Here is a 23,507-nt window from a genome sequence, read left to right as displayed (position 1 = left end):
TCCAGTTTGTTTGAATTTTCCAGATGGATAAGAATTTCATCTGCAACCATTACATATTCTGAAGCCTAGTAAAGCAAATCACTCATTACTGCCCTTTTCTTCTCAAAACCTATTTCTGCATTTCTTGGCCATTCATTTTTCCTGATAAACTTTCTCTTTACAAAGTTCAACAAGATCTCCTGGATTTAAACTCGGTTTTCCCATCTCATCTATCGACCACTACTGTCTTCTTTGCTCTCTTTATTCTCTTTACAGTAAGGAGAGGGCTTGTAGCTCCACTTATTTCAAGAATTCCTTTATGCTCTTCCTTTAGGATTTTTCAGTTTTATTGGACTCAATGTCAAGTATTCCATACTAAGTTAATTTCCAAACATTAAATATCCTTTGTCACTACTGTAAGTGAAATTTCTTTAATTACAAATTTTCTAGCTGCTTTCACAAGAGGAAATTCAATTTTGATAAACCAGTCTCATATTCTGCCACTTTGCTCATATCATTCATTACCTGTTACAATCTCTGCTCACTTTTTTTCTTTTTTTAAGGTTTTCTAGGTACAATATCAGGCCATCTCACAGTGATAACTTACCTCTCTCCTGAACTATGTTATTTATTCATTTCTTTCTTAATCACTTTTTACAAATGTTTGCCCTAATTAGAGTGAACAGTAAGAGACACCCTTTTGATAAATGCCTATAGATTTCTCCCGTGAGAAAACTCTGGCTCTTGGTTTTAAAACTAAAATTAGCTGTTTCTGGGTGACTAGGGGAGAGAAGAAAGATGTTTTCACTGTATACTCTTGGTATACCTTTTGAATTTTGAGCCACATAAGTGTATTATTTCTTCAACAATAAACAGTGAATAAACATGCACTAAATACCAAGTAAAAATACTTTCTATTCTAATTTAAGAGTACTTCAGAAAAATAATTTGGGTAATTATTTCTCTGAGAATCTACTGGATGAAATTACATTAGTTTCTACTGTCTTTCTTACTGCTGTTACAGAGATGTGGCTCAGATGGTAAAGAGGTCGCCTGCAGTGCAGGAAACCTGGGTTCAATTCCTGGGGTGGGACGATCCCCTGGAGGAGGAAATGGCAACCCACTCCAGTATTCTTGCCTGGAGAACGCCCATGGACAGAGGAGCCTGGCGGGCTACAGTCCATAGGGTTGCAAAGGGCTGGACATGACTGAGCGACTAAGTTCACACACAAGAATATTTTATTGTTAAACTGACTTGTATCCTTGGAATAAAGACTATTAGGACATAATGAATAATTATTTTAGTATGCAGTATTCCGAAGAGAAAAAATTTTAGTTAGAAAAGAACATCTTACTTATAAATCAAAACAAATGCTCATACACACAGAGCCAAAACATGAAACAAAAACCCTTACACCAACAAAACATGAATGATTTAAGATCATACTGCTTGTTATTGGGAGAATCCAAAACAAGAGACAGGTCTCATGACTCGCTTCAACAAATAACTGGCTAAGATTTTATTTAATGATTCTGTCCAATAGTAATATGTAATATCTGACTAATATTTTCTTTTTGAGGAGCTTTTGGATCATAACCAATCCACTCCATAAAATACACTTAAGCAGGATGACTTTTTTTAGTCTGATTTTAAAAAATAACTTACATAATAGAGGTTTTCTTGTACTTTAACATATAAAAAAAAATCTACTGAGTCTATTAGGGAGTCAGTTTTTCATTTAACCTTTCTTATTTCATCAGGATACTGGATTCAAGGTCTTTCTGTGGACCTACTTTGGATATTTATTTTTTGGAGTCAGTTATTTCAAACACATTGGCATTATAACTATGTATTTCAACCTCTAAAAACATTTTGATGGTTTCTTTTTCTGACTTTTATCCTCTTTTTATTAGGATAACTATTGATTTTATTGTCTTTTAAGAGATCAAACCTCTTACTTCCTATTATTTTCACTTTTTATGTATCTATCTTCCCAAATCTAATACACCCTAAGTATTTAATAAATGTCCATAATATTATAAAGTTACATTTCTCTTTGTCTTGTTAACATAGATATCTGAAATGCATCTCCTCCAAAGACTGCATCTCAATTTAAAAAATATATTATCACTATATTTCATTTATTTTCTAATACATTTGTTACATGCACATTCCTATAGCATTCTATAGTGTAAAATACTTAATACATTGTCACAATTGAATCCATGACATAGTATTTTGGATTTTTTTAGTTGAAATATAGTTGACATACAACATGATGTTGAGCTTCAGATATACTACACAGTGATTTGACATTTGCATATATTATGATACAATCAACACAATAAGACTAGTAACCATCTGTTTCCAAACACAGTTACTGAAATATTATGGATCATATTCCTTGAGGTGTATATTATATCCCTGGCTCATCTGTTTTACACCCAGAGGTCTGTACTCTCAGTCCTTGTTACCTGCACTGCCCTCCACCTCCATCCGCCTTCCCTGACAAACATCCATTTGTTCTCTGCAAGTCTGTTTCCATTTTTACAACCTAAGATTTCTATACCAGATGGTGGACCCATGACTCAAACCCAGGTTTTCTGTTTCTAGATCTTGAGCTCTTTCTGTTATGCCACATTGACTCTCAATATCCAATCTGACTCGGGTGTTAAGAAAGCATTTAAAATTACCAGAGATGAGTCTTTTTTGGCTGTTTCCAGTATTTATTTATACTTTTTTTATATGATAAGTGAATATGATACATGAAATTTTTAAACTAATACTAAATCATTTTCTGAATGTGAATGGGTAAATATATAAATAAAATGAAAAGTTCCTATATCCAAGAATATAACTTTTTGGAATAGTATAGTATATGTAAAATAAAAATACAATTCAAAATTTCCATTTCTTTATCCTAAAGTTTATTTAGTTTCTTTACTTTTATCTCAACAAAACAAAATATAGTTGTAAACAAGTAAAGCTTATATTTTATAGCTAGAGTTTTCTATACACTTGATCTTAGCCAAAAGGCCGATAATTGTTGTTATTAGGTTTTACACATGCTCTTTTTGAGTGCTTTCAACTTAAGTGACTTGTTGAAGTCACACAAAGTCTATCTAGAATATCATGTACCAAATAATGGAATTGTCCTAATTAATGGTTCCCAGTATAGGGTCCCACATACCTCAATTTCCATGAAAGTAATGAAAACAAATCTGTAAGCCATTTCTAATTTTCAAAAAGCCTAAAAAAATCATGTTTACCTATGTCAAGACTGTACCTATTAGATAAAACATCAAGTTCCTTTGTTTCAGGCTAGAATTACAAATGAAAATATAAAGTATGTATTTTAAAATATCACTTAGTTTGATACTTGAAAAAAAATTTCAAAACATGACATGATAGTATAATTTATTTACAATACAAGTATAATACAAGTATTTGGTATTCATCCTTGTTGCTGGCTCCTAAAAACCTTGGAATTTCCAAAGTGATAGGGTTGTCTTGTTCTGCTAATAAGGTTAACTTTTGGAAAGCACCAAAGAATGGGGGCTGGTTGCCATGGGAACCAACTGTATGACTGGGAACTTTGAGTCTCACTTACCGATTTCTGGGAGGGGAGAGGGGATGCAGACTCAATCAATTGCCAATGGGCAACAACTCAAGCAATCATGCCTATGTAAAGAGGCCTCCATAAAACCCAAAAGGGATAGGTTTCAGAGAGTTTCTATGTTAGCAAATGTGGAGATTTGAGGAGAGTGGCATGCCTGGAGAGGGCACAGAAGCTCCACGCCCTTTTCCCCTACCTTGTACTATGCATCTTTTCCATCTGATTGTTCCTAAGTTATATCCTTTCACATTAAGCTAGCAGAGTGTGAGCCACTCTAGCAAATTAACTGAACCTGAGGAGGAAATCATGTGAGAAGGCAATCTTGGGCATATTCAATCTACAGGCTGTCAGTCAAATGCACAGGTGACAGACAACCCGGACCTGACATCAGTATCTATCTTCAGGTAGATAGCGTCAGAATTGAGTAAATCTGTGGGACCCCTGGTGAGTGTCCATGGAGAACTGAGTTACTTGCTTCAGGTGCGAGGTAGGGGGAGTATACATATAGGAATTGGTATCAGACTCATAAGAAAACCAAGGGCAGTGAGAGAGCTGCAGAAGCAGAGAACCTAAAAGCGCTAAGAATGGATGAGGGTTGCTAAGGAGCTTTCTCATAGCACCACCTGGTGGACATGCAGCAATGTTTACCAGTATCAGTAAAGAGACTGACTAAAGGATCTACATACAGATCAAAAACTTACAGCTACTACAGATTTTTAGCTACTAAAGATCCAGACCAAACTCTCTGAAGTGGCTACCGTCATTACCTGCTACACATACCTGGATGAGGTCCAAGATCCCAAGTTCACTCTCTGAGGAATCCACACAAAATACAAAGTAGAGGGTAGCATAATGCCGATATATCAGTTTGTAGTCAGAGCCACCAATCAAACTGCGGAAGATGGGAAACATTTAAAAGCTTGTATTTGAATTGAACATATCAAAGAGAAGCTCCTTGCCAAGGAAAGAAAATGGGCCCAAATGAAAGGGGGAGGGTAGGCCAAACAATAGGCTATTTCCACCAGGTGAAGGGCAACCAAATTTGGCAGAGGTGCCTAAAGCCATTTTTCTTCATTTTTTCTTCTACCCATCCTCCCAGGAACCAAACATTTAATAGCTTCCCAAACAGAGCTGAGTCTCTCCCTGAGCAGACTATGCTCAGCTCAGCTCAACTTCATCAGATATTCACCCGACACTTAAGCACTGCCTAAAGAAGCAATAATGGCATGATGAAGGCCACCCGAAAGTGGATATACGGGGAGAAAACTGATGATTTACCTTCCACCCTCCAAGAAGTTACAGATGTTGTCATCCCGCTTGAGAACTAGATGAAAGGTCTCTCGAACAATCTGCTGCTGAATTTCTTCTGGCTAGGGAAAAAAAGAAGTAAAGTGAGACAGTGGGAAAGCCTGAAAAACTATATCCCATCAAAGAGGACAGACAGGAAGGCAAGTGCTTCCAAACAGGAATGATCTGAACATTTGGTACCAGTTTCCTGAAAAGACAGAAATTATGAGTGGAGGAAAAAATAAAAGGAGAATCTATAGAAAATGGAAAAGGCACTGTTACAGGAAATAAAATAGGGTATATTTACCTAGATACCTAGTCCCTAGCCATTACTGTCCTGCTAGGTGAGCTGATACTTCTCATACAAGGTCAAAGAATTCTCATACAAGGTTAAAGAATACCTAGAAGGCACAGTCCTGAAATATATTACCCTAGAAAACATCTATGCCAGAACAAATAACAAATGTCAATAGATCTACCACTGTAAGGAAGTCAAGATGTAATCATGTACATGTTTTAAAAACCTGCATGAGAGTCCCTTAGACCACAAGATCAAATCAGTCAATCCTAAAGGAAATCAGTCCTGAATATTCATTGGAAGGACTGATGCTGAAACTCCAATACTTTGGCCACCTGATGCAAAGAACTGACTCACTGGAAAAGACTCTGATGCTGGGAAAGACTGAAGGCAGGAGAAGGGGATGACAGAGGATGAGATTGTTGGATGGCATCACCGACTTGATGAACATGAATTTGAGCAAGTTCTGGGAGCTGGTGATAGACAGGGAAGCCTGGCGTGCTGCAGTCCATGGGGTTGCAAAGAGTTGGAAACAACTGAGCGACTGAACTGAATAGTGGTAATACAGATATTATATATAAGATGCTGCGTGACCAACAAAGTACTACTGAGAAAGCAGAAAATATTCTATTGAGAGATTTGAATCTTGAACAATTGCAGATCTATAAATACCTTTTTTTAATTTACTATTCATTTACTACACACCAGAAAGCTCAAATGTGATGGGATCTCTTGATGACCCACATTTGATTTCTACTTATACATATGAGGTTCATATTAAGTATGTTTATAAAAAAAAGGCTATGGAGGGGGAGAAATCAGTCATTAAAAACAGCGACTTCCCTGGCAGTCTTGTGGTTAAGACTCTGCACTTCCACTGCTAGGGGTCTGGATTCAAATCCCTGGTTGGGGAACTAAGATCCCACATATCTCTTGGTCAAAAAAAAAACACGACAAAAGTAATTAAAAACTCTAGACCAGTGCTCTCAAATCTCAATGTATAATGGGATTTTCCCAGCAGTCCAATGGTTAGGACTCTGCACTTTCACTGCCAAGGACACAGGTTCAGTCTCTGGCAGGGGAACTAAGATATCTCAAGCCAAAAAAAAAGCAACAACAACAAACTCAGTGAGTTTGCATAATGAATCACCTGGAAATACTGTTAAAATGCAGACTAATTTAGTAGGTCTGGGGTAGGTCCTGAGACTGCAGTTCTAACAAGTTTCCAGGTAATAAGAACGCTGGTGATCTGAGAACCACTGAAAACCATTAGAATGGACTTAGCCTCAGAGTCAGAAAATAAACTCAAGTAACATTAACCCCTTTCCCTCTACGGCACTGAATTTAGGCTAGAAGTGGTTGGTTATTTAAAAGAAACAGAAGAAAAAAGAGGAAAAACATCATTGTGGAGCAATTACTTTTCATAACTTTGACTTACACAGGTACACAGTGGCTCTCCATATTTAATGAATGGATGAACAATAAAAACTTGCTAATAACTGGTCACTGTAAGTTTAAGTAAATCAATCACTATTTTCTGGTTTCCATTTAAAAGAACTCACAAAGTTCACAGACGCCAAGATGCTGTAAAGGCTTAACTCTGTGTACCCAGAAATACAAAACATGCTAATCACCAGCATTTTTAAACCGAAAAAAAAAAACTTGAAAACTAAAGCCTTTTATCTGACTACCAGGAAGTGATGGTAGTCAATGGGTAAGCAGTATGAAATGGTGAGGCTACCTAATTTCTAATTCAACAAAATAGCAAATTACCAATTGCTGACATCTCTCAGTGATTTTCATAATCCCTCATATCTTTTAGTACTTTGTAGTTTCCAAGGTTATTTTCACTAAGAAGCTAATTTAGTTCTTAAAAATCCTACACTCTCCAAGAAGATATACCAATGTCAGTAAGGGTACAAAAAAAACAGTCATTAGAAAAAAACCAAAACCACAAGGAGAATCCACTTAACATCTACTAAAATGTCTTTAATCAAAAAGATAATAGAAAACTTGACAGAGATGTAGAAAAATTAGAGTTTAAAAAAATAATTATTTTTGGCTGCGTTGAGTCTTAGTTGCAGCACACAGGCTCAGTAGTTGCGGCATGGGACTAGTTGCTCCAGGGCACATGGGATCTTAGATCCCCAATCAAGGATTCAACCTGAGTCCCCTCCACTGGAAGATGGATTCTCAACCTCTGGACCATCAGGGAAGTCCCAAGCTGTATTTCTTATATATTGTTGATAGGAATGTAAAATGGCATAACCACTTAAGAAAGCAGTTTGGTAGTTTATCCAAATGACAACTACAAAGTCACTATCTACACCGAGATACAAACCCAAGAGAAATCAAAATACACACTCACACAAAAAGCTTGTACATGAATGTTTATAGCAGCATTATTCACAAGAGCCAGAGGTAGAAACAGCATCTGATGAATGGATAATCAAAATGTGATAGATCCACTCAATGGGATATGTGCCAAGTCACTTTACTAGCATCTCATTACAACCCTGTGGACTGTAGCCCACCAGGCTCCCCTGTCCATGGGATTCTCCAAGCAAGAACACTGGAGTGGGTTGCCATTTCCTCCTCCAAGGTATCCTCCCCACCCAGCCATTGAACCCAGGTCTCCTATGTCTCCTGCATCCGCAGGCAGGTTCTTTATCACTAGCACCACCTGGGAAACCTATCAATGGACTGTAACTTGGCAATTAAAAAGAATAAAGAACTGGCAACACTACAACATGGATGAACCTTGAAAACATTATACTAAAAAAAAAAAGTCAGTAATAAAAGACCACATATTGTATGATTCCATTTTACATGAAATGTCTAGAACAGGCAAATTTAGAGAGAGAGAAAATAGATCATTGGTGGCCTAAGACTAGGGGAACTGAGGAGGAAATACAGAATAATTGCTAATGGGTAGGGATTCCTTTTTGGGATAATGAAAATATTCTAAGATTGTGGTGATGGTTACATAACTTTTAAAGTACTATAAACCATTCCACTGTACATTTTTAAAAGGTGAACTGTAGGTATGTAACATATAACAATAACACTTTTAAAAACCTGAGAAAAACTGACACACAAATGCAAACTGAAGTGTTAATGAATGCTAATATAAATCGATATGATTTAATAAAATGTAACCAAGCTATAAAATTCTATTTAAAAGGTACCCCCCAAAATTTCTTTCATTTCTATTCATTCTATTTAACAAGAGGAAATAAAGTCTGAAAGAGGTTTGTTAACTTGACACAAGGATAAAAAAAAAAAAGGTGTTGCTGAGGCCTGAACGTAAGTTTTCTGACACTTTCCCCTTTACGGTTTTCTCAGTTCACCAATTATGTACGTAACATTTTGAAACCTAGCCACGAAGAAATAAAACATCGGGGTGCAGGAGGCAAATGATGATGCTTATTTTTTCAGAGGAACGTCTTTGGGAAATTCGAACTTGCATTATCACTCACTGAGCCCTCACGCGGCAGCATTTATAATTTCACAGTAGTTCCCACTTTGAAACTTTCTTCAATTCTACAGAATGAAAGATGTCTAGTCCCTGGGCACTCCTAGCCTACACTGAAGTAAAATAATTCCAAGAAAGCATTTTTCAAATCCTCTGGCTAAAGCAAAACCATTGAAAAGCTGTATATTTCTTCCTCCTCCGGAAACTGCGTTTAGCGACCCACAAGACTAATAAGACTTCATTCAAGCTGTCAAGGAGGCACACCCCCACTACCATTTAAAGTGCCCCGAGACTCTGGGAGAAGTGTCCCAGAATGGCACAGAAATGTCGGGGTCCAGGAAGAGGGAGGCAAAAGCGGTGAAGCGGGGCGTGGGGCCCAAGGCCTGAGACTGGAAGAGCCCTTCTGGGACTTCCCGTCCGCGGAAGGCTGAGTCTGGGGTCACTCATGTTGCCGGACCCCGAGGTCAGTGGGCTCTGCCCGCGAGCGCCGTCCGGCCCAAAAAAAGGGAAGGGGGCGCAGGCGCCCTGAAAGGACGTGACGAAGCTGCGCACTCACGAAACGCTGGTAGAAGCGGACCAGCCGCGGCTTCCCGTGGTTATTGAAAACCAGAATCGCCTGAATCATCTTTGCCCGCCAAGCTCCTCTCACCACCGGCTGCTTCCAGAGAGAGCCTCTCCTTCCGCCACAACAAGGACGCTTCCGGCTGGTGCGCAGCTGAGAGTGGTCCCCGGAAACATGTCCCGGCGCCCAGGGGCCTGACCAAGAAGAGTCCGGCTTCCCGGCAGGCCTTGGAGGAAGGCTCTCTAGGATGGGCGGCTGGCTGGCGGGGGAAAGGCTGCTGCGGACACCGAGGTTGGGGAGGGTCGTCACCTTGGCCGGCGTCGGTTGCCCTTTCAGGGCCTGGCCAGGACGCGAGCGCCGCTCTCTGCCCTTTGTCTCGAACGACTGCTTGCCGCAGAATCCCGGCCCTGCGCAAAGCCGAGCCCGTCGGAAAAGAATGGGATGGAGAAGCAGAAACCGCAAAAGCAGCCGCGCTCCCGGGTGAAGATGAAGCGGGCGCCTCCCTTTATCGGGGTCTGCGTTAACACACACGGTCATGCCTTTCGCTTGACACTGCAGAACGTTCCGAAAATTAGGGAACATCTTTACTTTTTAGTATTACAAACAGTGCTGTAGTGAATTACATATGTGCCACCTCGTGCAAAAGGGCTGTCTCTCCGTGGTAGATAGCGAATGGTAGAATTAAGGGATCTTTAATGCAATTCCTTTTAAAAGGTACCTGCGACCCCAAATTGGTAGGGTTTGTATTTTCTTTTAATACCTTAGTGGGGGGTGAGTGGAGCACGTCCTTATATTGCAGATAGAGCTGCAAATGGTAATTGCCCAAAAGACTGTTGACAATATGTATAAAAAAGCCTTTAGAATATATTGAACGTTAGACCCAGCATTTGCAGTTTTGAATTTATAATAAAAAGACTGTGGATGTGTGAAAAGATTTAGCCTCAGGAACGTGCATCTCAGTAGTCTTATTTCGGGGGAAATGGGAAGCAACAACTCATTATTCCAAAATGAGAAATTGGTTAAATGCATTGATCCACGTGCATATGAGGAATATTAAAGTTATAAAATATCATGTTGTGAAAGGTTTATGGTCTAGGGAAATGTTCATGGCATAGCTGTGTGTGGAAAGATTACACAAAGTATATACAGGGACCCTGTACTTTGTAAAAGACTAGAAGTATATACACCAAAGGGCTTGCCTGGTGGCTCAGTGGTTAAGAATCCACCTGCCAAGCAGGAGAGGCAGGTTTGATCCCTGGGTGGGGAAGATGTCCTGGGGGAAAAAATGCAATCCACTCCAGTATTCTTGCCTGGGAAATTCCATGGACAGAGGAGCCTGGCGGACTACAGTCCATGAGGTCGAAGAGTCGGACACGACTTAGCAACTAAACAGCAGCAGCAGCATAGCTACTAATATAAAAAAATTTTGCTTTTTTCAATCAATTTTTGAATGGAAAAGTTTTTTAAATATGGAAAATGGTTATATTTAAAGTATAACTGACCAACCCAAAAGACCTTCCCCCTCAGTAATAAATGGGCAAAGGAACTGAATCAACAAACAAGGATATACATCTAGGAAACGAAGATGAAAAATATATTTAAGCTTACTATTGGGGGAAAAGGCTAATTAAAGTATTATCTTTAAAATTAAAGTATTATTTTCACCTTATCCATATCAATTTTTAAAACATTACCACATCCAAATCTGGCAAGAATAGCATGAAAATAGCCCTTTTCTGCCTTGCTGGTGAGATAATTTAGAAAGCAATCTGGCAATATGACAAGATCTGTACAAAGAATTCCTAGATTTCCAGTAATCTGACTCCTGGGAATCCATCCCTAAGGAAATAACCCCCAAAATATAGTCAGGGTAGAGGAGTAGGTGGGTGAGAGAACTATGTAACTTAAAATAGTTTTTGACATAGCTCTAAATAGGGATCATTAATTACCCAAATTTTGGAAAATGACAGAACTTTTAAGGCTGTGGCTGCTGCTTAGTTGCTTCAGTCCTGTCCAGGCTCCTCTGTCCATAAGATTCTCCAGGCAAGAATACTGGAGTGGGTTGCCATGACCTCCTCCAGGGGATCTTCATTAAGGCAATCAATCTTAAAAACAATGGTAATGAAGACTATGTAGGAATATAGACAATGGTTATAAAACATCAGTTGAAAAAGGATTATCAAATTTTATATGTTGGTGTAATATTGCAGTAACCATGTACAGAAATTGTATATTCCAAGGTCAGGCCACTCCCTTATCTCCATGGCTTTGTAGGTTCTCTTCTCTTACTGCAAAGTCCCTTTCCACCTGCCTGCCTGAATATCTTTCCATCTCCCCTGCCACTACTACAGACCAGATCACTCTAGGCTCTCACCCCCGCCACAGCAGCAATCTCCTGTCTGGACTCATTCCCTTCAGTTTCTCTGCAGTCAAGCAATCTTTGAAATATACAAATCAGATCATATTACTCTCCCTGGGATCACCGGCTTCCAAGATATTTAGGATAAAGTCCCAAAACATCAATACTTAACATGCTGAAGATGCCATGCCTGACCTCCAGCCTCACCTCCAGCGCAGTTCCATTCCCATCACTCTGTGAGCTCCAGCCATGATGGCCTTTTCCTTCCAGGAGCCTGTCCCCAACCTGCTGAGACCCCGGAGCCTAGCTGTTGCCCCCAGCTTCCCGACTGACACACTGTGCCTGCTTATTTAGGATGGTGGCCTGCCCACAGGAGCTTGCCCTACCTGTTGGGCAGCAGGATGCCCTCCCTGGGTGCCTCTCCCCAAGTCAGTGTCTACAGTCCTCCTCCTGTTTAAGCGCTCCCTGGCCACCACATGCTTGAGGTCCCAGCATGCTCAGTGGTGAGTCAGCCCCATTCAGGCACAGGACACTAGGGAAGCGGTTTCTACAGTAGGTGGAATGAGAGAACGAGATGTGAACTGAGACAAGGGCAGCAAGAACGGAAGAGACCCAGGAGCGCTCCAGCCACCTGTAACTTCGGTCAGTCTAAGTGAAGTGTTAATCCCAAGCCTCACAGCCATATTGTTGAGCCCAGGCTCAAATATACAGGAAGGCAAATGACAGTTTGAACCATGATAATACATGCTGGGACCTCAACCATGAAAACCATATAAAAAAAAAAGGAGATAATAATCACTTGTGCCTCTTGGGATGGTTATAACAAGCAAAACACTGCAAGTGCTTGGCACAAGTACGAGAACCAAGAGGCCCTCCGCAGTCAGCACCTATAATTATCATCACGGAAAGCATCTAGTGTTGTGTTTGACCCATTAGGGGACTTCGTTAGTTTACCACCACCCCCTGGCTTTCCCTGAGGCAAGCAGGATCTACATTCTAAGTCTCTACCCATTCTTAGGATATGTAGATTTCAACACCTGGTCTCTTCATTGATGTGGATGTGGGCACATTACCCTGCAAGATAATGTTCATGATCAAAAGCATATGGCTTTTGGGGCTTCCCTGATAGTCCAGTGGTTAAGACTCTGAGCTCCCAATGCAGAGGACGTGGGTTTGATCCCTGGTGGGGGCACTAAGATCCTACATGCTGCATGGTGTGGCCAAAGGAAAAAAAAAGATATGGCTGTCTTCTTATAAGGTTGCTCAGTGTATACCTAATAATAAAACAGTCAGTGTAGAGGAATCCTTTCCTGAAATTTTACTCATTCATAAAAAATTCTCAAGGTACAAAACAAGAAAGAAAGGTGTTATCCAAAATGTGGCCTGTGGCCTGGCGGAGGGAGTCAAAGAGAAGGAGACAGACGAGCTGGCCATACCTATGAACGAGCTCAGCCTCCGTAAAAAGAGCATCACCAGGAAAACAGCCAAGGGAGGTCAGGAGGCAGGAACCCCCAAGGTAGCAGAGAACCAGAGGAAGAAAAAGAACTGGCAGTTCTGGGGGCCGAGAAGGGCACGAGGGAAGAGGAGGCTTGAGCAGGAGGGCAGAGGCCCCCAACACAGAGGACTGAGGAGGAGGGCAGCTGCAGGAGGAAAGCAGGAAATAGAAGGACAGAAGGAGGAGGCCCCACTAACTTCTCCTCGGAGCCACTCTGCGTACAGATGAGGGATTCCCTCCAATTCTGCAGCAAGTCCAGATCTTCTGACTGCCCCAAGGGGGCTCGCCCCCTGCCTGCCTCCACAAACAAGGCTGCCGCTCAGGGCAAGGGCCACCATGAAAATGTCTGGGGAAGGCTAGACTCACATCCAGGGAGGGACCCTCCACGAGCCACAGCCTGGCACCCCATGGCTAACATCAGGGTCTTAGATTTGATTTTAGCAGAGCTTGTTCGAAGAGTATATTCCACGGTGGCCACAGGGAAGAACCAGGTAAGGCGTGGTGGACCTGCTCCCCCTGAGCTCCAGAGTGAAAGTTGATGAAAGAAACGCTCAGTGGTGCCAGTGGGTCCTGGAGGTACCCCATCTCTCCCTGACCTCAGTCGTCCTAGAGGTAAAGAGAGATGAACAGAGTGTATTTCATAAACATCTTCTATTGTCATCAAACAAGGGTTCGCTCGAGTGGTACTGGTAGGGCCCTGGGCTGCCTGCCTTGGCCTCATCTCATTAACATTGGCCCAGGGAGCCAGCCTGGCAATTCCCATTGTTTTATAGTCCAAGACTTGCTTTATTAAGACAAAAGGGAATCCATTTTCTCTATCTGCCCCTGTTTTCTCTGGCTAATGTCTTCACTTCATCAGCTAGACAGACAGCCCGTTTTTCTGAGACTTGGTTTTAAATGTTCAATTTGGGAGTCTTTTGACACCAATTCAAATCTTCGGGTGAAATACAGCTCAAAAAACCAAATCAACTGTGAATCGGTTGAGGATCAACTAGGGGGCTGACCTTTGAGCCAAAAAAGCTATTAAGGTCCAAGTCAGCCATTTTCCAGTCACTCTGGGCAGGAAGCCCAGAACAGAGTGGGGGAAAATGTTCATTCAGCAGCTCAACACGGCTAATGTATTCACTTGAAGTGGAAATGTTTGGAGCCTTCCTGGCATTAAGTCTCCTTGGTTCCCCTCTGTGCTCCCTTTCTTCTGTCCTTTACTTTTATAAATCTGTGGGGCTCTCTTGTTGATTGGCACAGTTCAGACCCACCAGGAAGAAAGGTCCCTTCATATCTTGAGGGACTTTTCATCAGGCTCACACTCAGGAATTCCACCAAAGCTGGGAGTAAAGTTAAGCTGCTCTCTCTTTCTCCTACAACCCAACCGCAACCAGTCCATACAAAACTCCTGCCAAGAGATAAACCACACTAACGCCAGGTCCAGTCATCTCCCTGGACCTACCCACTCCTCATCCTCTGCACCATCCCCCTGCTCTCGGGTCTCGCTTGCAGCCCCCTCCGAAGACTTTTGGGCCATGATGTTGTCCGTCCAGGATGCTCCCGTCTTCCCATCTCCAGCGAAATTACACTTGGTCACTGTTCCAGCCTCGAGTTTGGCTAATGAATCTGCAAGGAGAAGTTCAGAATTCCCTCAGAATCTCTTCCTTTCCCTTAGAATTCCCTCACTGTCTTGCCTCTCTCCACGTGGTGGACACCTAGTGGGGCCTGGCCCTTCTGCTGGGGTCCTCTAGGCCTGAGTGTGCTCAGGGAGCCCCTGGAGGGGACCCCAGATAGGAGAGGTCACGCACAGGAACCAGAGGATTGAGCAGCACCCCAGGATCCAGAACATCCAGGCTGTTGCACCCAGGCCACTTGTCCAGGGAACTGAGGAATCAATCTCACCGGGTCATCTCTGCAGGGAGGCCGGACCTGACCTGCTCCGTGAGCCCTAAGCAGGAGGGGTGAGGGGCCCTCTGACAGGAAGCCAGGAGCCCCCACAGGCCATACAGGGGAATCAGGCCACAGCGAGGGCTGCACTGCTCACCCAGGAAGGGGCCGTCGCCTCGAGTTTTCAGCCGTACCCCAGCCCCGAGTTCGAGCTCCATGGCTTCCATCTCTGACTCAGGCATCCAGAAGGCCACTGTCTCAGCAGGGGTGAGGCTCTCTGTCAGCGCAAGCAGCTCCGGCTTATTCACCAGTCCCTTCAGCACCTCGGGCGTCAGTCTGTCCGAGTCACCCTTGGCTTCCACCTCTGCAGTGTAAACATGATGTGTGCGATAAATGCTCTCTGCCAGCTGTCCCCCTGGGCTTCCACCAGCACGAGGTGGTCATTACCACTGTAACAGCAAGCACTCTGGGAGGGCTCTTTAGAAGCCAGCTGAGGGCTGACTGTTGTACCTGCTCACAAACACCCGCACTCCCATCCTGCCCCTGCTCATCAAGGAGCGCATGCAGAGGATTATGGGTAAGGGCTCTGGAGCCAGGCTGCCTGGTGCACATCTGCTTTACATGCTCTGTGACCACAGGCAAGTTGCTTAACCTCTCTCTGTCTGACAAATAGGGTGAAACGTGGTACCTACCCAATGGGACTGATATGAGGTGTAAAAGAAAGATCTGGTGTACATAAAGCGCTTAGCATGAGGCCCAGCACACAGCAAACTCTCAGCAGCCATCAGTGTTTTTACTGTCCCTATTTACAAATGAGAAAACTAGGGCTTAGAGAGGTTAAGTAATTTGCCCAAGGTTACACAGCTAGTCGGTGGAGGCGGCAGGATTCAAGCCCTTCACACAATTCTGCCTTCCCAGGGACCAGGCAGAGGTCTCCCCTGGCTGGGAGGGGGTCTGCTGGAACCAGCAGCAAACTTGGATGGTCCTCAGATTCTCTACTGGCCTGCTTATCCTGGCCTGGGCAGAGCGCAGGGGCTCAGCCAGGGTTCCAATAGCCTCTCACTGCCTACCCTGGAAGTCCCAAATCTGCTGATCTCAGCTTGGGGGTGGGGAGAATGATTCCACCAGACTGCAGGAGACAGGAGGCGCTGGGAAGGCACCAGGCCTTCAGCACTGAGGTGGGGCACTGGGGACCCTGAGTGAACAGAGGGCAGGAAGAGTCCAGCCAGATGGCCCTCAGACCAGACACAGATTTCAATCATGCTGAGAAGACACTTTGTGGCACCTAAGAGACCTCTGGAGGCAAAAGAAGGCCACAGTGTAGGACGGCCCCGGGGCAGGAAGGGCAGAGGGTACCTACTGTAAGAGGACATGAGGAAGCCTGTGTTCACCTTCCTGGTGGCGCTGAAGTTGGGCTCAATTTCATTTCCCTTGGGGTCGAACTTACGGCGATGGATGCGACTCGGCCGGATATACAACACGTAGTAGCGCTCCTGGGGCCAAGCAGAGAGAGAGTGAGGGGCTGTTCACTCCCTTCACCCCAAAACGCACACACTCCCCACGTGCTCTGGCTGCAGCCCCCGAGCCTCACTCTCTACTCTAGCATTCCACCTTGGCTCCAAAAGATATTCAAGCTGGCCAGAGGGCCCCCACTCCCAATACTCATTTATTCACATGTTTAGCAGAGCATGGGCCACACGTGATCGACCATGACTACACATCCAGGAGAGGGCAGGCTCAGAGCCCAACCCCATGGCCTCCACACGGTCAGAGCCAGAAAGAACAGAAAATCATAACCCAAGGATCCCAAATGCCAGGAAGCGGGAGTAGCAGCAGCCAAGATGCCCCCAAAACGGCACTGCAATGGAGTTCTGAATGAGCACTGCCACTGTTACCCTTCCAACAGACGTGGGTCCTGCAGCATGTGACGCTTAGCCTCAGTCTCCCCTGTTGCCTGGAGACAACGTGAGGTCTACTTTCAGGCATGTTGTAAGGATTCAAGGGATAACAAAGGAGCAAGCACAGTGTAAACATTAAGTGTGATACATACTGTCTGCCAGCTGTCCTAATCAAAACAGGAGATGACAACATTGTAGATCAACTATATATCAAGAAAATTTTAAATTAACACTATAATTCAAAACAAAAACTAGAGATTGCAGAAGAGGAAACCACCACCTGGGACAGACAGGGAAGGCAAGTTCTCACAGTGTGAAGAAACCGGCAATTGTGCGAGTAAGGGTGCAGGAAGGATTTTAAAGGCCCAGACAGGTACATAAAACAAAAGTCAGGGTCCCATGTGGACGTCTGAACGATGGAGGGGCCCTGGAAGCCTCACGGGAGTCTGAGCTGCGGAAGCACATGTGGGATCATGTCAGACAGGCCTTGAGTTGGCACCTGGAGTTTGGATTTTACATGGCAGACCAGAGGGAATCCTGAAAGGTTTCTGAACAGCACCTAGACTATGACAGATGTCTTTCAGGAGACCAGCAGGCTGCAGGGCAGGGATGGGCGCTGGGTGCAGCCAGAGGCAGGAGAGGGGACGCAAGGTTTAATCAGGACAGGCTGAGTTCCTAAGGGCCCATGTGGGGACATGGAAGGGGAGGTGTGACATGGGCAAGGTAGGAAACCTATAGGACCAAGCATTACTCTTTGGGGGAGGGGTGGAGGAGAGGAGGCTTGCAGGCTGGTGGTCGGGGGCATATAGTGATTGTCATTAGGAACAAGGAACAAGGAGGAGGAAGGTTTGGAGAGGGACTGGAGAACACCCTGCCTGCAGAGGACAGCCGGAGCAGTCCAGCCCCACATCAGCTCCTGCTGGGCAGGCTGGCTGGTGTTACGGACTGGGGTGCTTACTCTGCTGACCCAGGTGCTAAGGAAGGGAGGGCAAAGCAAAGCATCTCCTGGCCTGAAACTAGTGCTGAGCTGAAAGCTGAGGCGGTTCACAAGGGGTGTGGGTGAGAAACTGGCTCCAGGTAGCCGCAGGCCTCTAGAATTTGCGTAGCTCAGTTCTAGAGATTAAGGAGATAAGTCGGTCAGTACATCTGGGTGGGGTTATTTGGAAGGGGGGAGGGGTACAGATTCAGAACTTGTTGTTCAGTTGCTGAATTGTGTCTGACTCTTTGCAACCCCATGGACTGCAGCATACCAGGCTTCCCTGTCATTGACCATCTCCCAGAGTTTGCTCAAACTCATGTCCATTGAGTCGGTGATGCTATCTAACCATCTCATCCTGTCACCTCCTTCTACTCCTGCCCTCAGTATTTCCCAGCATCAGGGTCTTTTCCAGTGAGTTGGCTCTTTGCATCAGATAGCCAAAGTAATGGAGCTTCAGCTTGAACGTAAGTCCTTCCAGTGAATATTCAGGGTTGATTTCCTTTAGGATTGACTGGTCTGATCTCCTTGCAGTCCAAGGGACTCTGAAGAGTCTTCTCCAGCACCACAATTTGAAAGCATCAATTCTTCGGCACTCAGCCTTCTTTAAGATCCAAATCTCACATCCATACCTGACTACTGGAAAAACCATAGCTTTGACGATGCAGACCTTTGTCAGCATAGTGATGTCTCTGCTTTTTAATACACTGTCTATGTTTGTCATAAGGGCTTCCCTTGTGGCTCTTTGGTAAAGAATCCGCCTGCAGTACAGGAGACCTGGGTTCGATTCTTGAGTTGGGAAGATCCTCTGGAAAAGGGGAAAGGCTACCCACTCCAGTATTCTGGCCTAGAGAATTCCATGGACTGTAGAGCCCACGGGGTCGCAAAGAGACACGACTGAGCGACTTTCACTTCACTTCACTACATTTGTCATAGCTTTTCTTCCAAAAAGCTTTTCAGACCTCGTGCTCAGGAAAGAAACCCTTGCTAGCGGGAGATGGTGAATGCCAGCCAGGTCATGGACATCTGAAATGGGGAGCAATAAAGGGCGTGATACTAGGAGGCTGAGAGGATAAGAAAAGAAGGGCATGGACATGGGAGCTGGAGCCCCAGGTGGCATCAGCAAGGCAGACTTCACATGCAAGCTGGAAACAAAGGCCCAGAACACAGCAACCCTCCTCCCACGTCAAGGTTCCACACTCATGCACATGCACACGTCCAGGTCCACACTGGTGACCTGCTTTATAAAAATCCAGCATTCAAATGGCAACCCACTCCATTGTTCTTGCCTAGAGAATCCCAGGGACGGGAGCCTGGTGGGCTTCCGTCAGTGGGGTCGCACAGAGTTGGACACGACTGAAGCGACTTAGCAGCAGCAGCATTCCAAAACACCCAGCCACACAGGGATATTAAAAGATGAGCAAGGGAATTCCCTGACGGTACAGTGGTTAGGACTCCATACTTCCACTGCGGGAACCCGGGTTTGATCCCCAGTCGGGGAACTAAGATCCCCGCAAAACTAGCTATACGTGGACAAAAAAAAATAAAGGATGCGAAAGCCCTGCTAAGATATTCACCACTCTGCAAACGGAGTTGCTTCAGGGCTCCTTCTGAAAGCAGACTTCAACAGTACATTTAAAGTAATTCAACTCCAAACAACTCAAGGTACACATGATTTCCCAGCCACACAGCTGGTACCCCAAAGGGGAAGGTCACTGTTGACCTCGCACCCACATAGGCAGGTAACTTTGCTCTGACCTTGTTCATCAGGTCTGGAAGCAGTGGGAACCACCAGACCAGAGGAGACGGCCAGGCCCTCAGCCCAGAGCCACTCATTCTGCCTACCCAGACAAGTTCCCAGCATTCTAGTTCTGTTCCACTGGGAGACAGGTTCTCTTCAGAGGGCCTTCCAGCCCACTCAGAACCCACAGCTTGAGCCCTGAACCACTGACCTCACCCAGTCCTGCTCTCAGCCCTCCCAGTCCTGGCCCCAAACACACCCCTTGGTTTAGGGCCTTGTCTGTCTTCTCATCAAGAACCCAGTACCCACCCCTCAGCCCCAACCTTGGTCTGTCTAACCCAGCAAAGCCCTACTGATCCCTTCCATCCGTGGCCCCTTTTGGTTGCCAATCTCCCAGCCAACCCTCTACCTGCCCTGTGAGCCTCACAAGGAAAGAGCTGGACCCCAAGTCTTGGCACTGGCAGAGTCAAGCCGAGGGAGATACCCTGGTGGGTGGGAACCCTGAAGCCAGTGTCCTGAAGGCGCCCCCTGGGAAACATCCTCACCTTCCTGCCGTGGGCATCCGAGATGCTGTGCCGGGATACATCGAGCAATTCTCCCTCCAGCAAGACGCCATCTCCCCTGAGGATGAGAAAGAATGAGGGCTTCACTGGTTCTGTCCTCCCCTGGAAAGAACCACAAGTGCAATGGCCCCACCTGCAGGGCGTTACTGTAACCAGAGCCTCAGTCTTCACGAGTACCAACCACCTCATTTGCTTCTGAAGGTAACCTACAACTAGGTAGGTGAAGGTGCTTTGTAAACTATTAAGCGTTTACAAAATATAAATAACTTTACTTTTTTAAGTAACCAAATTTGGGGGTGGGGTTCTAAGGTCTAAGCTGTTACAAAGTAGCTTCCCTTTTCACCTGTTTTAAAGCACTTTCATATTTCTGTTCTCCTTCTTATCCATTTTTAGAATGGAGAAACCCAGACTCAGAAGTTTCCTGAGAAGCCCAAGGTCACAGGGTCCCTCACTGAGAGGAACTGGACCCTCCCTTCCCAATTCCAGTTTTCATAAAAGCTGAAACTAGGGACTTCCGCCTTTGGAACCACGCAAATGAGAGAGGGGTGGGGGCAACTGAAGAGATGGGAATGAAATGAAACCTCCCTGGACCTTACCTGTCCCTACCCACCCCCCTTAAGCCCTTCGTTCTTTGGTGGTGGTGGTTGGTTGTTCAGTGGCTAAAGTCGTGTCCGACCTTTGGCGACCCCATGGACTAAAGCCCGCCAGGCTTCCCTGTCCTTCACCATCTTCCGGAGTTTGCTCAAACTCCTTTCTTTAGGTTTTGTCATTGCAAATGGAATGTCCATTTGTTCTCATAACCTCCGCGTCCATAATGGCAGGGCTGGGCCCTCCCAATCCAACAGGCCTCCGGGCAGGCCTTGCGCCCCCCCAACCCTTCCAGGCCGACTCCCACCCGCTGTCTCCGTCCCTGCAGGACATTGTCCTTCTGGAACTGGAGGGCAGCCTGTGCAAAGGCCTGAAGACAAGGCAAGGGCAAGCGGCGCCGCGTGGAGTCACCGGGGCGGGGAAGAGACAAAGGTGGAGGTGAGTAGGCACCGCCTTTTGAGACCCGTTTGGAAGTCGAGACCGACCGTCCGTGAGCTTCACGCCCGATCGGTGTCTCTGGGGTGCGCTCCGAGGGGAGCACTGTGAGAGACGATCCAGAGGCCCCGGAGGTCTTCGGCGAGCCCCGCCTTTCCTTCCACCCGCACCCCATCCCGGTGGCGCCACCCCCACCCCAACCCCCGCGCGCAATCAGGACGCCTGGATGCAAAACAGATGCTCGCGAGCCGACGGACGCCCGGCGGGGAGGCGGTGGACAGACGCGGGCGGGGCCTACCGCTGGTGAGCAGCGGGGTCCCAGGCCCCCGGCAGCCGCGCGCTCCGCACCGCCTTGTTGCAGAGGGCGCTGTCGTGGTAGATGCGGCTCATCCTCCCCGAGGCCGCGGCGCCCTCGAGGGCTGGCGAACCGAGCGGGCACGCGGGGCTGGGGGCAGCGCGAGGGGAAGCTTCCGGAGGAGGCGCGGAGGCCGGCAATTCCCGGCGGCCGATCGGGGGCTGCGCCGCCCGGCCCAGGGCGTTCCCGCGCGGGATTTAAAGGGGCCGAGCCCCATTCCTGCCCGCAGGACCTTGCTTGGGGGGAAGTGGGCTTCCGGGAGGACCGGGCTGGGGCCTTAGCCCGGAGATGGAGGTGGGATGAGGGAGAGAGCCACTCTTTTCTCTTTTCTCTCCCTCGTCCTTGTTACTAGTGGGAGACCCCTACTCCCTACACGCACAAAGGGGAAATCGAGGCTCAGAGAGCCCATAGGATCATCTCTGATAGGAATGGGAAAAAGGGAACGGCCCGGAGGCGGTTGGGTGGTAAGTGCCGAGCTGCTCTTTTTGCCCGGGTGAGGTCTCACAGTGGCCGAGGGAGGGGTTCTTGGGATCTGTCACGAAGGAGCCTAGGCTTGGGTGTCGTATCAGCTGACCTACCAAGGCTGGAATCCGCACTGTGTGAGCTTGGGCAAGTGCCTCAACCTCTCTGAGCTTCTTACTCTGTAAAACGGGGTCCGAATCAGAGGGATTGTAAGGGTTTAATGGCTTTCCTGGTGGCTCAGTGGTAAAGAACCCTGCCTGCCAATGCGGGACACGCAGATTCGATCCCTGGGTTGGGAAGGTCCCCTGGAGAAGGAAATGGCAACACACTTCAGTATTCTGGCCTGGAGAATTCCATGGACTGAGAAGCCTGGCAGGTCCTACAGTGCACGGGGTTGCAAAGTGTCGGACACTACTGACCAACTAAGCATGTACGCCACGATATAGAAAATAGATAACTACCGAGGACCTACTGTATAGCAGAGGGAACTCTAGGCAATACTCTGTAATGACCTACATGTAAAAAGAATCTAAAAAAGAGTGGGTTTATGTGTATGTGAACTGATTCACTTTGCTGTACACCTGAAACTAACACAACATTGTAAATCAACTATACTCCAATAAAAATTTTTAAAAAAATAAATTTGTCACCAAACCAAAGTCACATAGCTGGTAAATAAAATCAGTTTTCAAACCGAAAAAACAAAATCCCTCCAGGCTGATGTAAGGAACTCTCATAACTCAATAGAAAAGGCAGGGGAAATGATTTTTAAAAATAGACCAATGAACTAAATAGATATTTCTCCAAAGAAGACATACAGATGGACAAAAGATGTATGAAAAGCGGCTCAGTATCACTAATGATCAGAGAAATGCAAACCCAAACCACAATAAGGTATCACTTCACACCTGTTAGAATGGCTGTTATCAAAAAACCAAAAGATAAGTGTTAGCAAGGATATGAAGAAAAGGGAACACTTGTATGGCATTGATGGGAATGTAAATTGGTACAGCCACTATGGAAGACGTTATGGAAGTTTCTCATGAAATTAAAAAGAAAACTACCAAATGATTCAGCAATCTCACTTCTGAGTATGTGCACAAGGAAACTGAAATCAAGACATCAAAGGAATGTCCAGACTCCCATGTTTCTTTCACAACACCCAAAAAGTAGAAGCAACCTAAATGTCCATCAATGGATGAATGGAAAAGGAAAATGTGGTATATGCATACTGTGGAATATTATTTGGGTTGAAAAAAGGAAGGAAAGCCTGCCATTTGCAGCAACCTAGATGAACCTGGAAATGAAAGAAGCCAGGCACAAAAGGACAAGTAGTGCATGATCTCATTTACATGAGAAATCTAAAATAATCAGACTCATAGAAGCAGAGAGTGGAGAGGCTGTCAGGGGCTGAAAGGGGGAGGGAGAAACAGGCAGGTCAAAGGCACTGTGTTTTAGGTGTACACGATGAATAATATCTGGAGATCTATAACTACAGAGTGCCTGTAGTTAACAATATCGTATTATATGCTTAAACGTTAACTG

General features: G+C 45.6%; 2 protein-coding genes across 2 annotated transcripts in view; both read right to left on the bottom strand.

Annotated features, from left to right (window-relative positions):
• The window catches only part of AP3S2 (adaptor related protein complex 3 subunit sigma 2), a 43,216-nt gene extending 33,846 nt beyond the window's left edge, over positions 1 to 9,370 (bottom strand). The window contains exons 1-3 of the mRNA XM_088829622.1: positions 9,213 to 9,370; positions 4,875 to 4,966; positions 4,377 to 4,488 (exon numbers count right to left, since the gene is read on the bottom strand). Of these exons, the coding sequence (XP_088685748.1) occupies positions 4,377 to 4,488; positions 4,875 to 4,966; positions 9,213 to 9,281 (273 nt within the window). The 5' untranslated portion in view covers positions 9,282 to 9,370. The remainder of the gene's footprint in view (positions 1 to 4,376; positions 4,489 to 4,874; positions 4,967 to 9,212) is intronic.
• Positions 9,371 to 11,383: 2,013 nt separating this feature from the next.
• On the bottom strand, positions 11,384 to 21,660 carry ARPIN (actin related protein 2/3 complex inhibitor). Its single transcript, XM_088829621.1, has 6 exons — positions 21,444 to 21,660; positions 20,105 to 20,180; positions 16,305 to 16,437; positions 15,102 to 15,308; positions 14,520 to 14,683; positions 11,384 to 13,678 (listed from the first exon to the last, which is right to left on the bottom strand). The coding sequence occupies exons 1-6, from the start codon at positions 21,533 to 21,535 to the stop codon at positions 13,670 to 13,672; spliced, it is 681 nt and encodes a 226-aa protein (XP_088685747.1). The 5' UTR covers positions 21,536 to 21,660; the 3' UTR covers positions 11,384 to 13,669.
• Between the last annotated feature and the right edge of the window lie 1,847 nt (positions 21,661 to 23,507).

Source organism: Moschus berezovskii, chromosome 21 (genome assembly GCF_049115385.1).
Source record: "Moschus berezovskii isolate FMDL1 chromosome 21, NW_MosBer_1.0, whole genome shotgun sequence".
Taxonomy (NCBI): domain Eukaryota; kingdom Metazoa; phylum Chordata; class Mammalia; order Artiodactyla; family Moschidae; genus Moschus; species Moschus berezovskii.
Note: the sequence above shows the minus strand (reverse complement) of the source record. Positions and strands in the feature narration are given on the sequence as shown.

Excerpts from the sequence above, each read along its gene's own strand:
- ARPIN (XM_088829621.1), bottom strand. The coding sequence starts at position 21,535 with ATGAGCCGCATCTACCACGACAGCGCCCTCTGCAACAAGGCGGTGCGG. Across the intron at positions 20,181-21,443 it reads GACCCCGCTGCTCACCAGCG|GGGAGATGGCGTCTTGCTGG; the intron begins GTAGGCCCCGCC and ends TCTCATCCTCAG. Across the intron at positions 16,438-20,104 it reads CGGATGCCCACGGCAGGAAG|GAGCGCTACTACGTGTTGTA; the intron begins GTGAGGATGTTT and ends GCTTGGCCCCAG.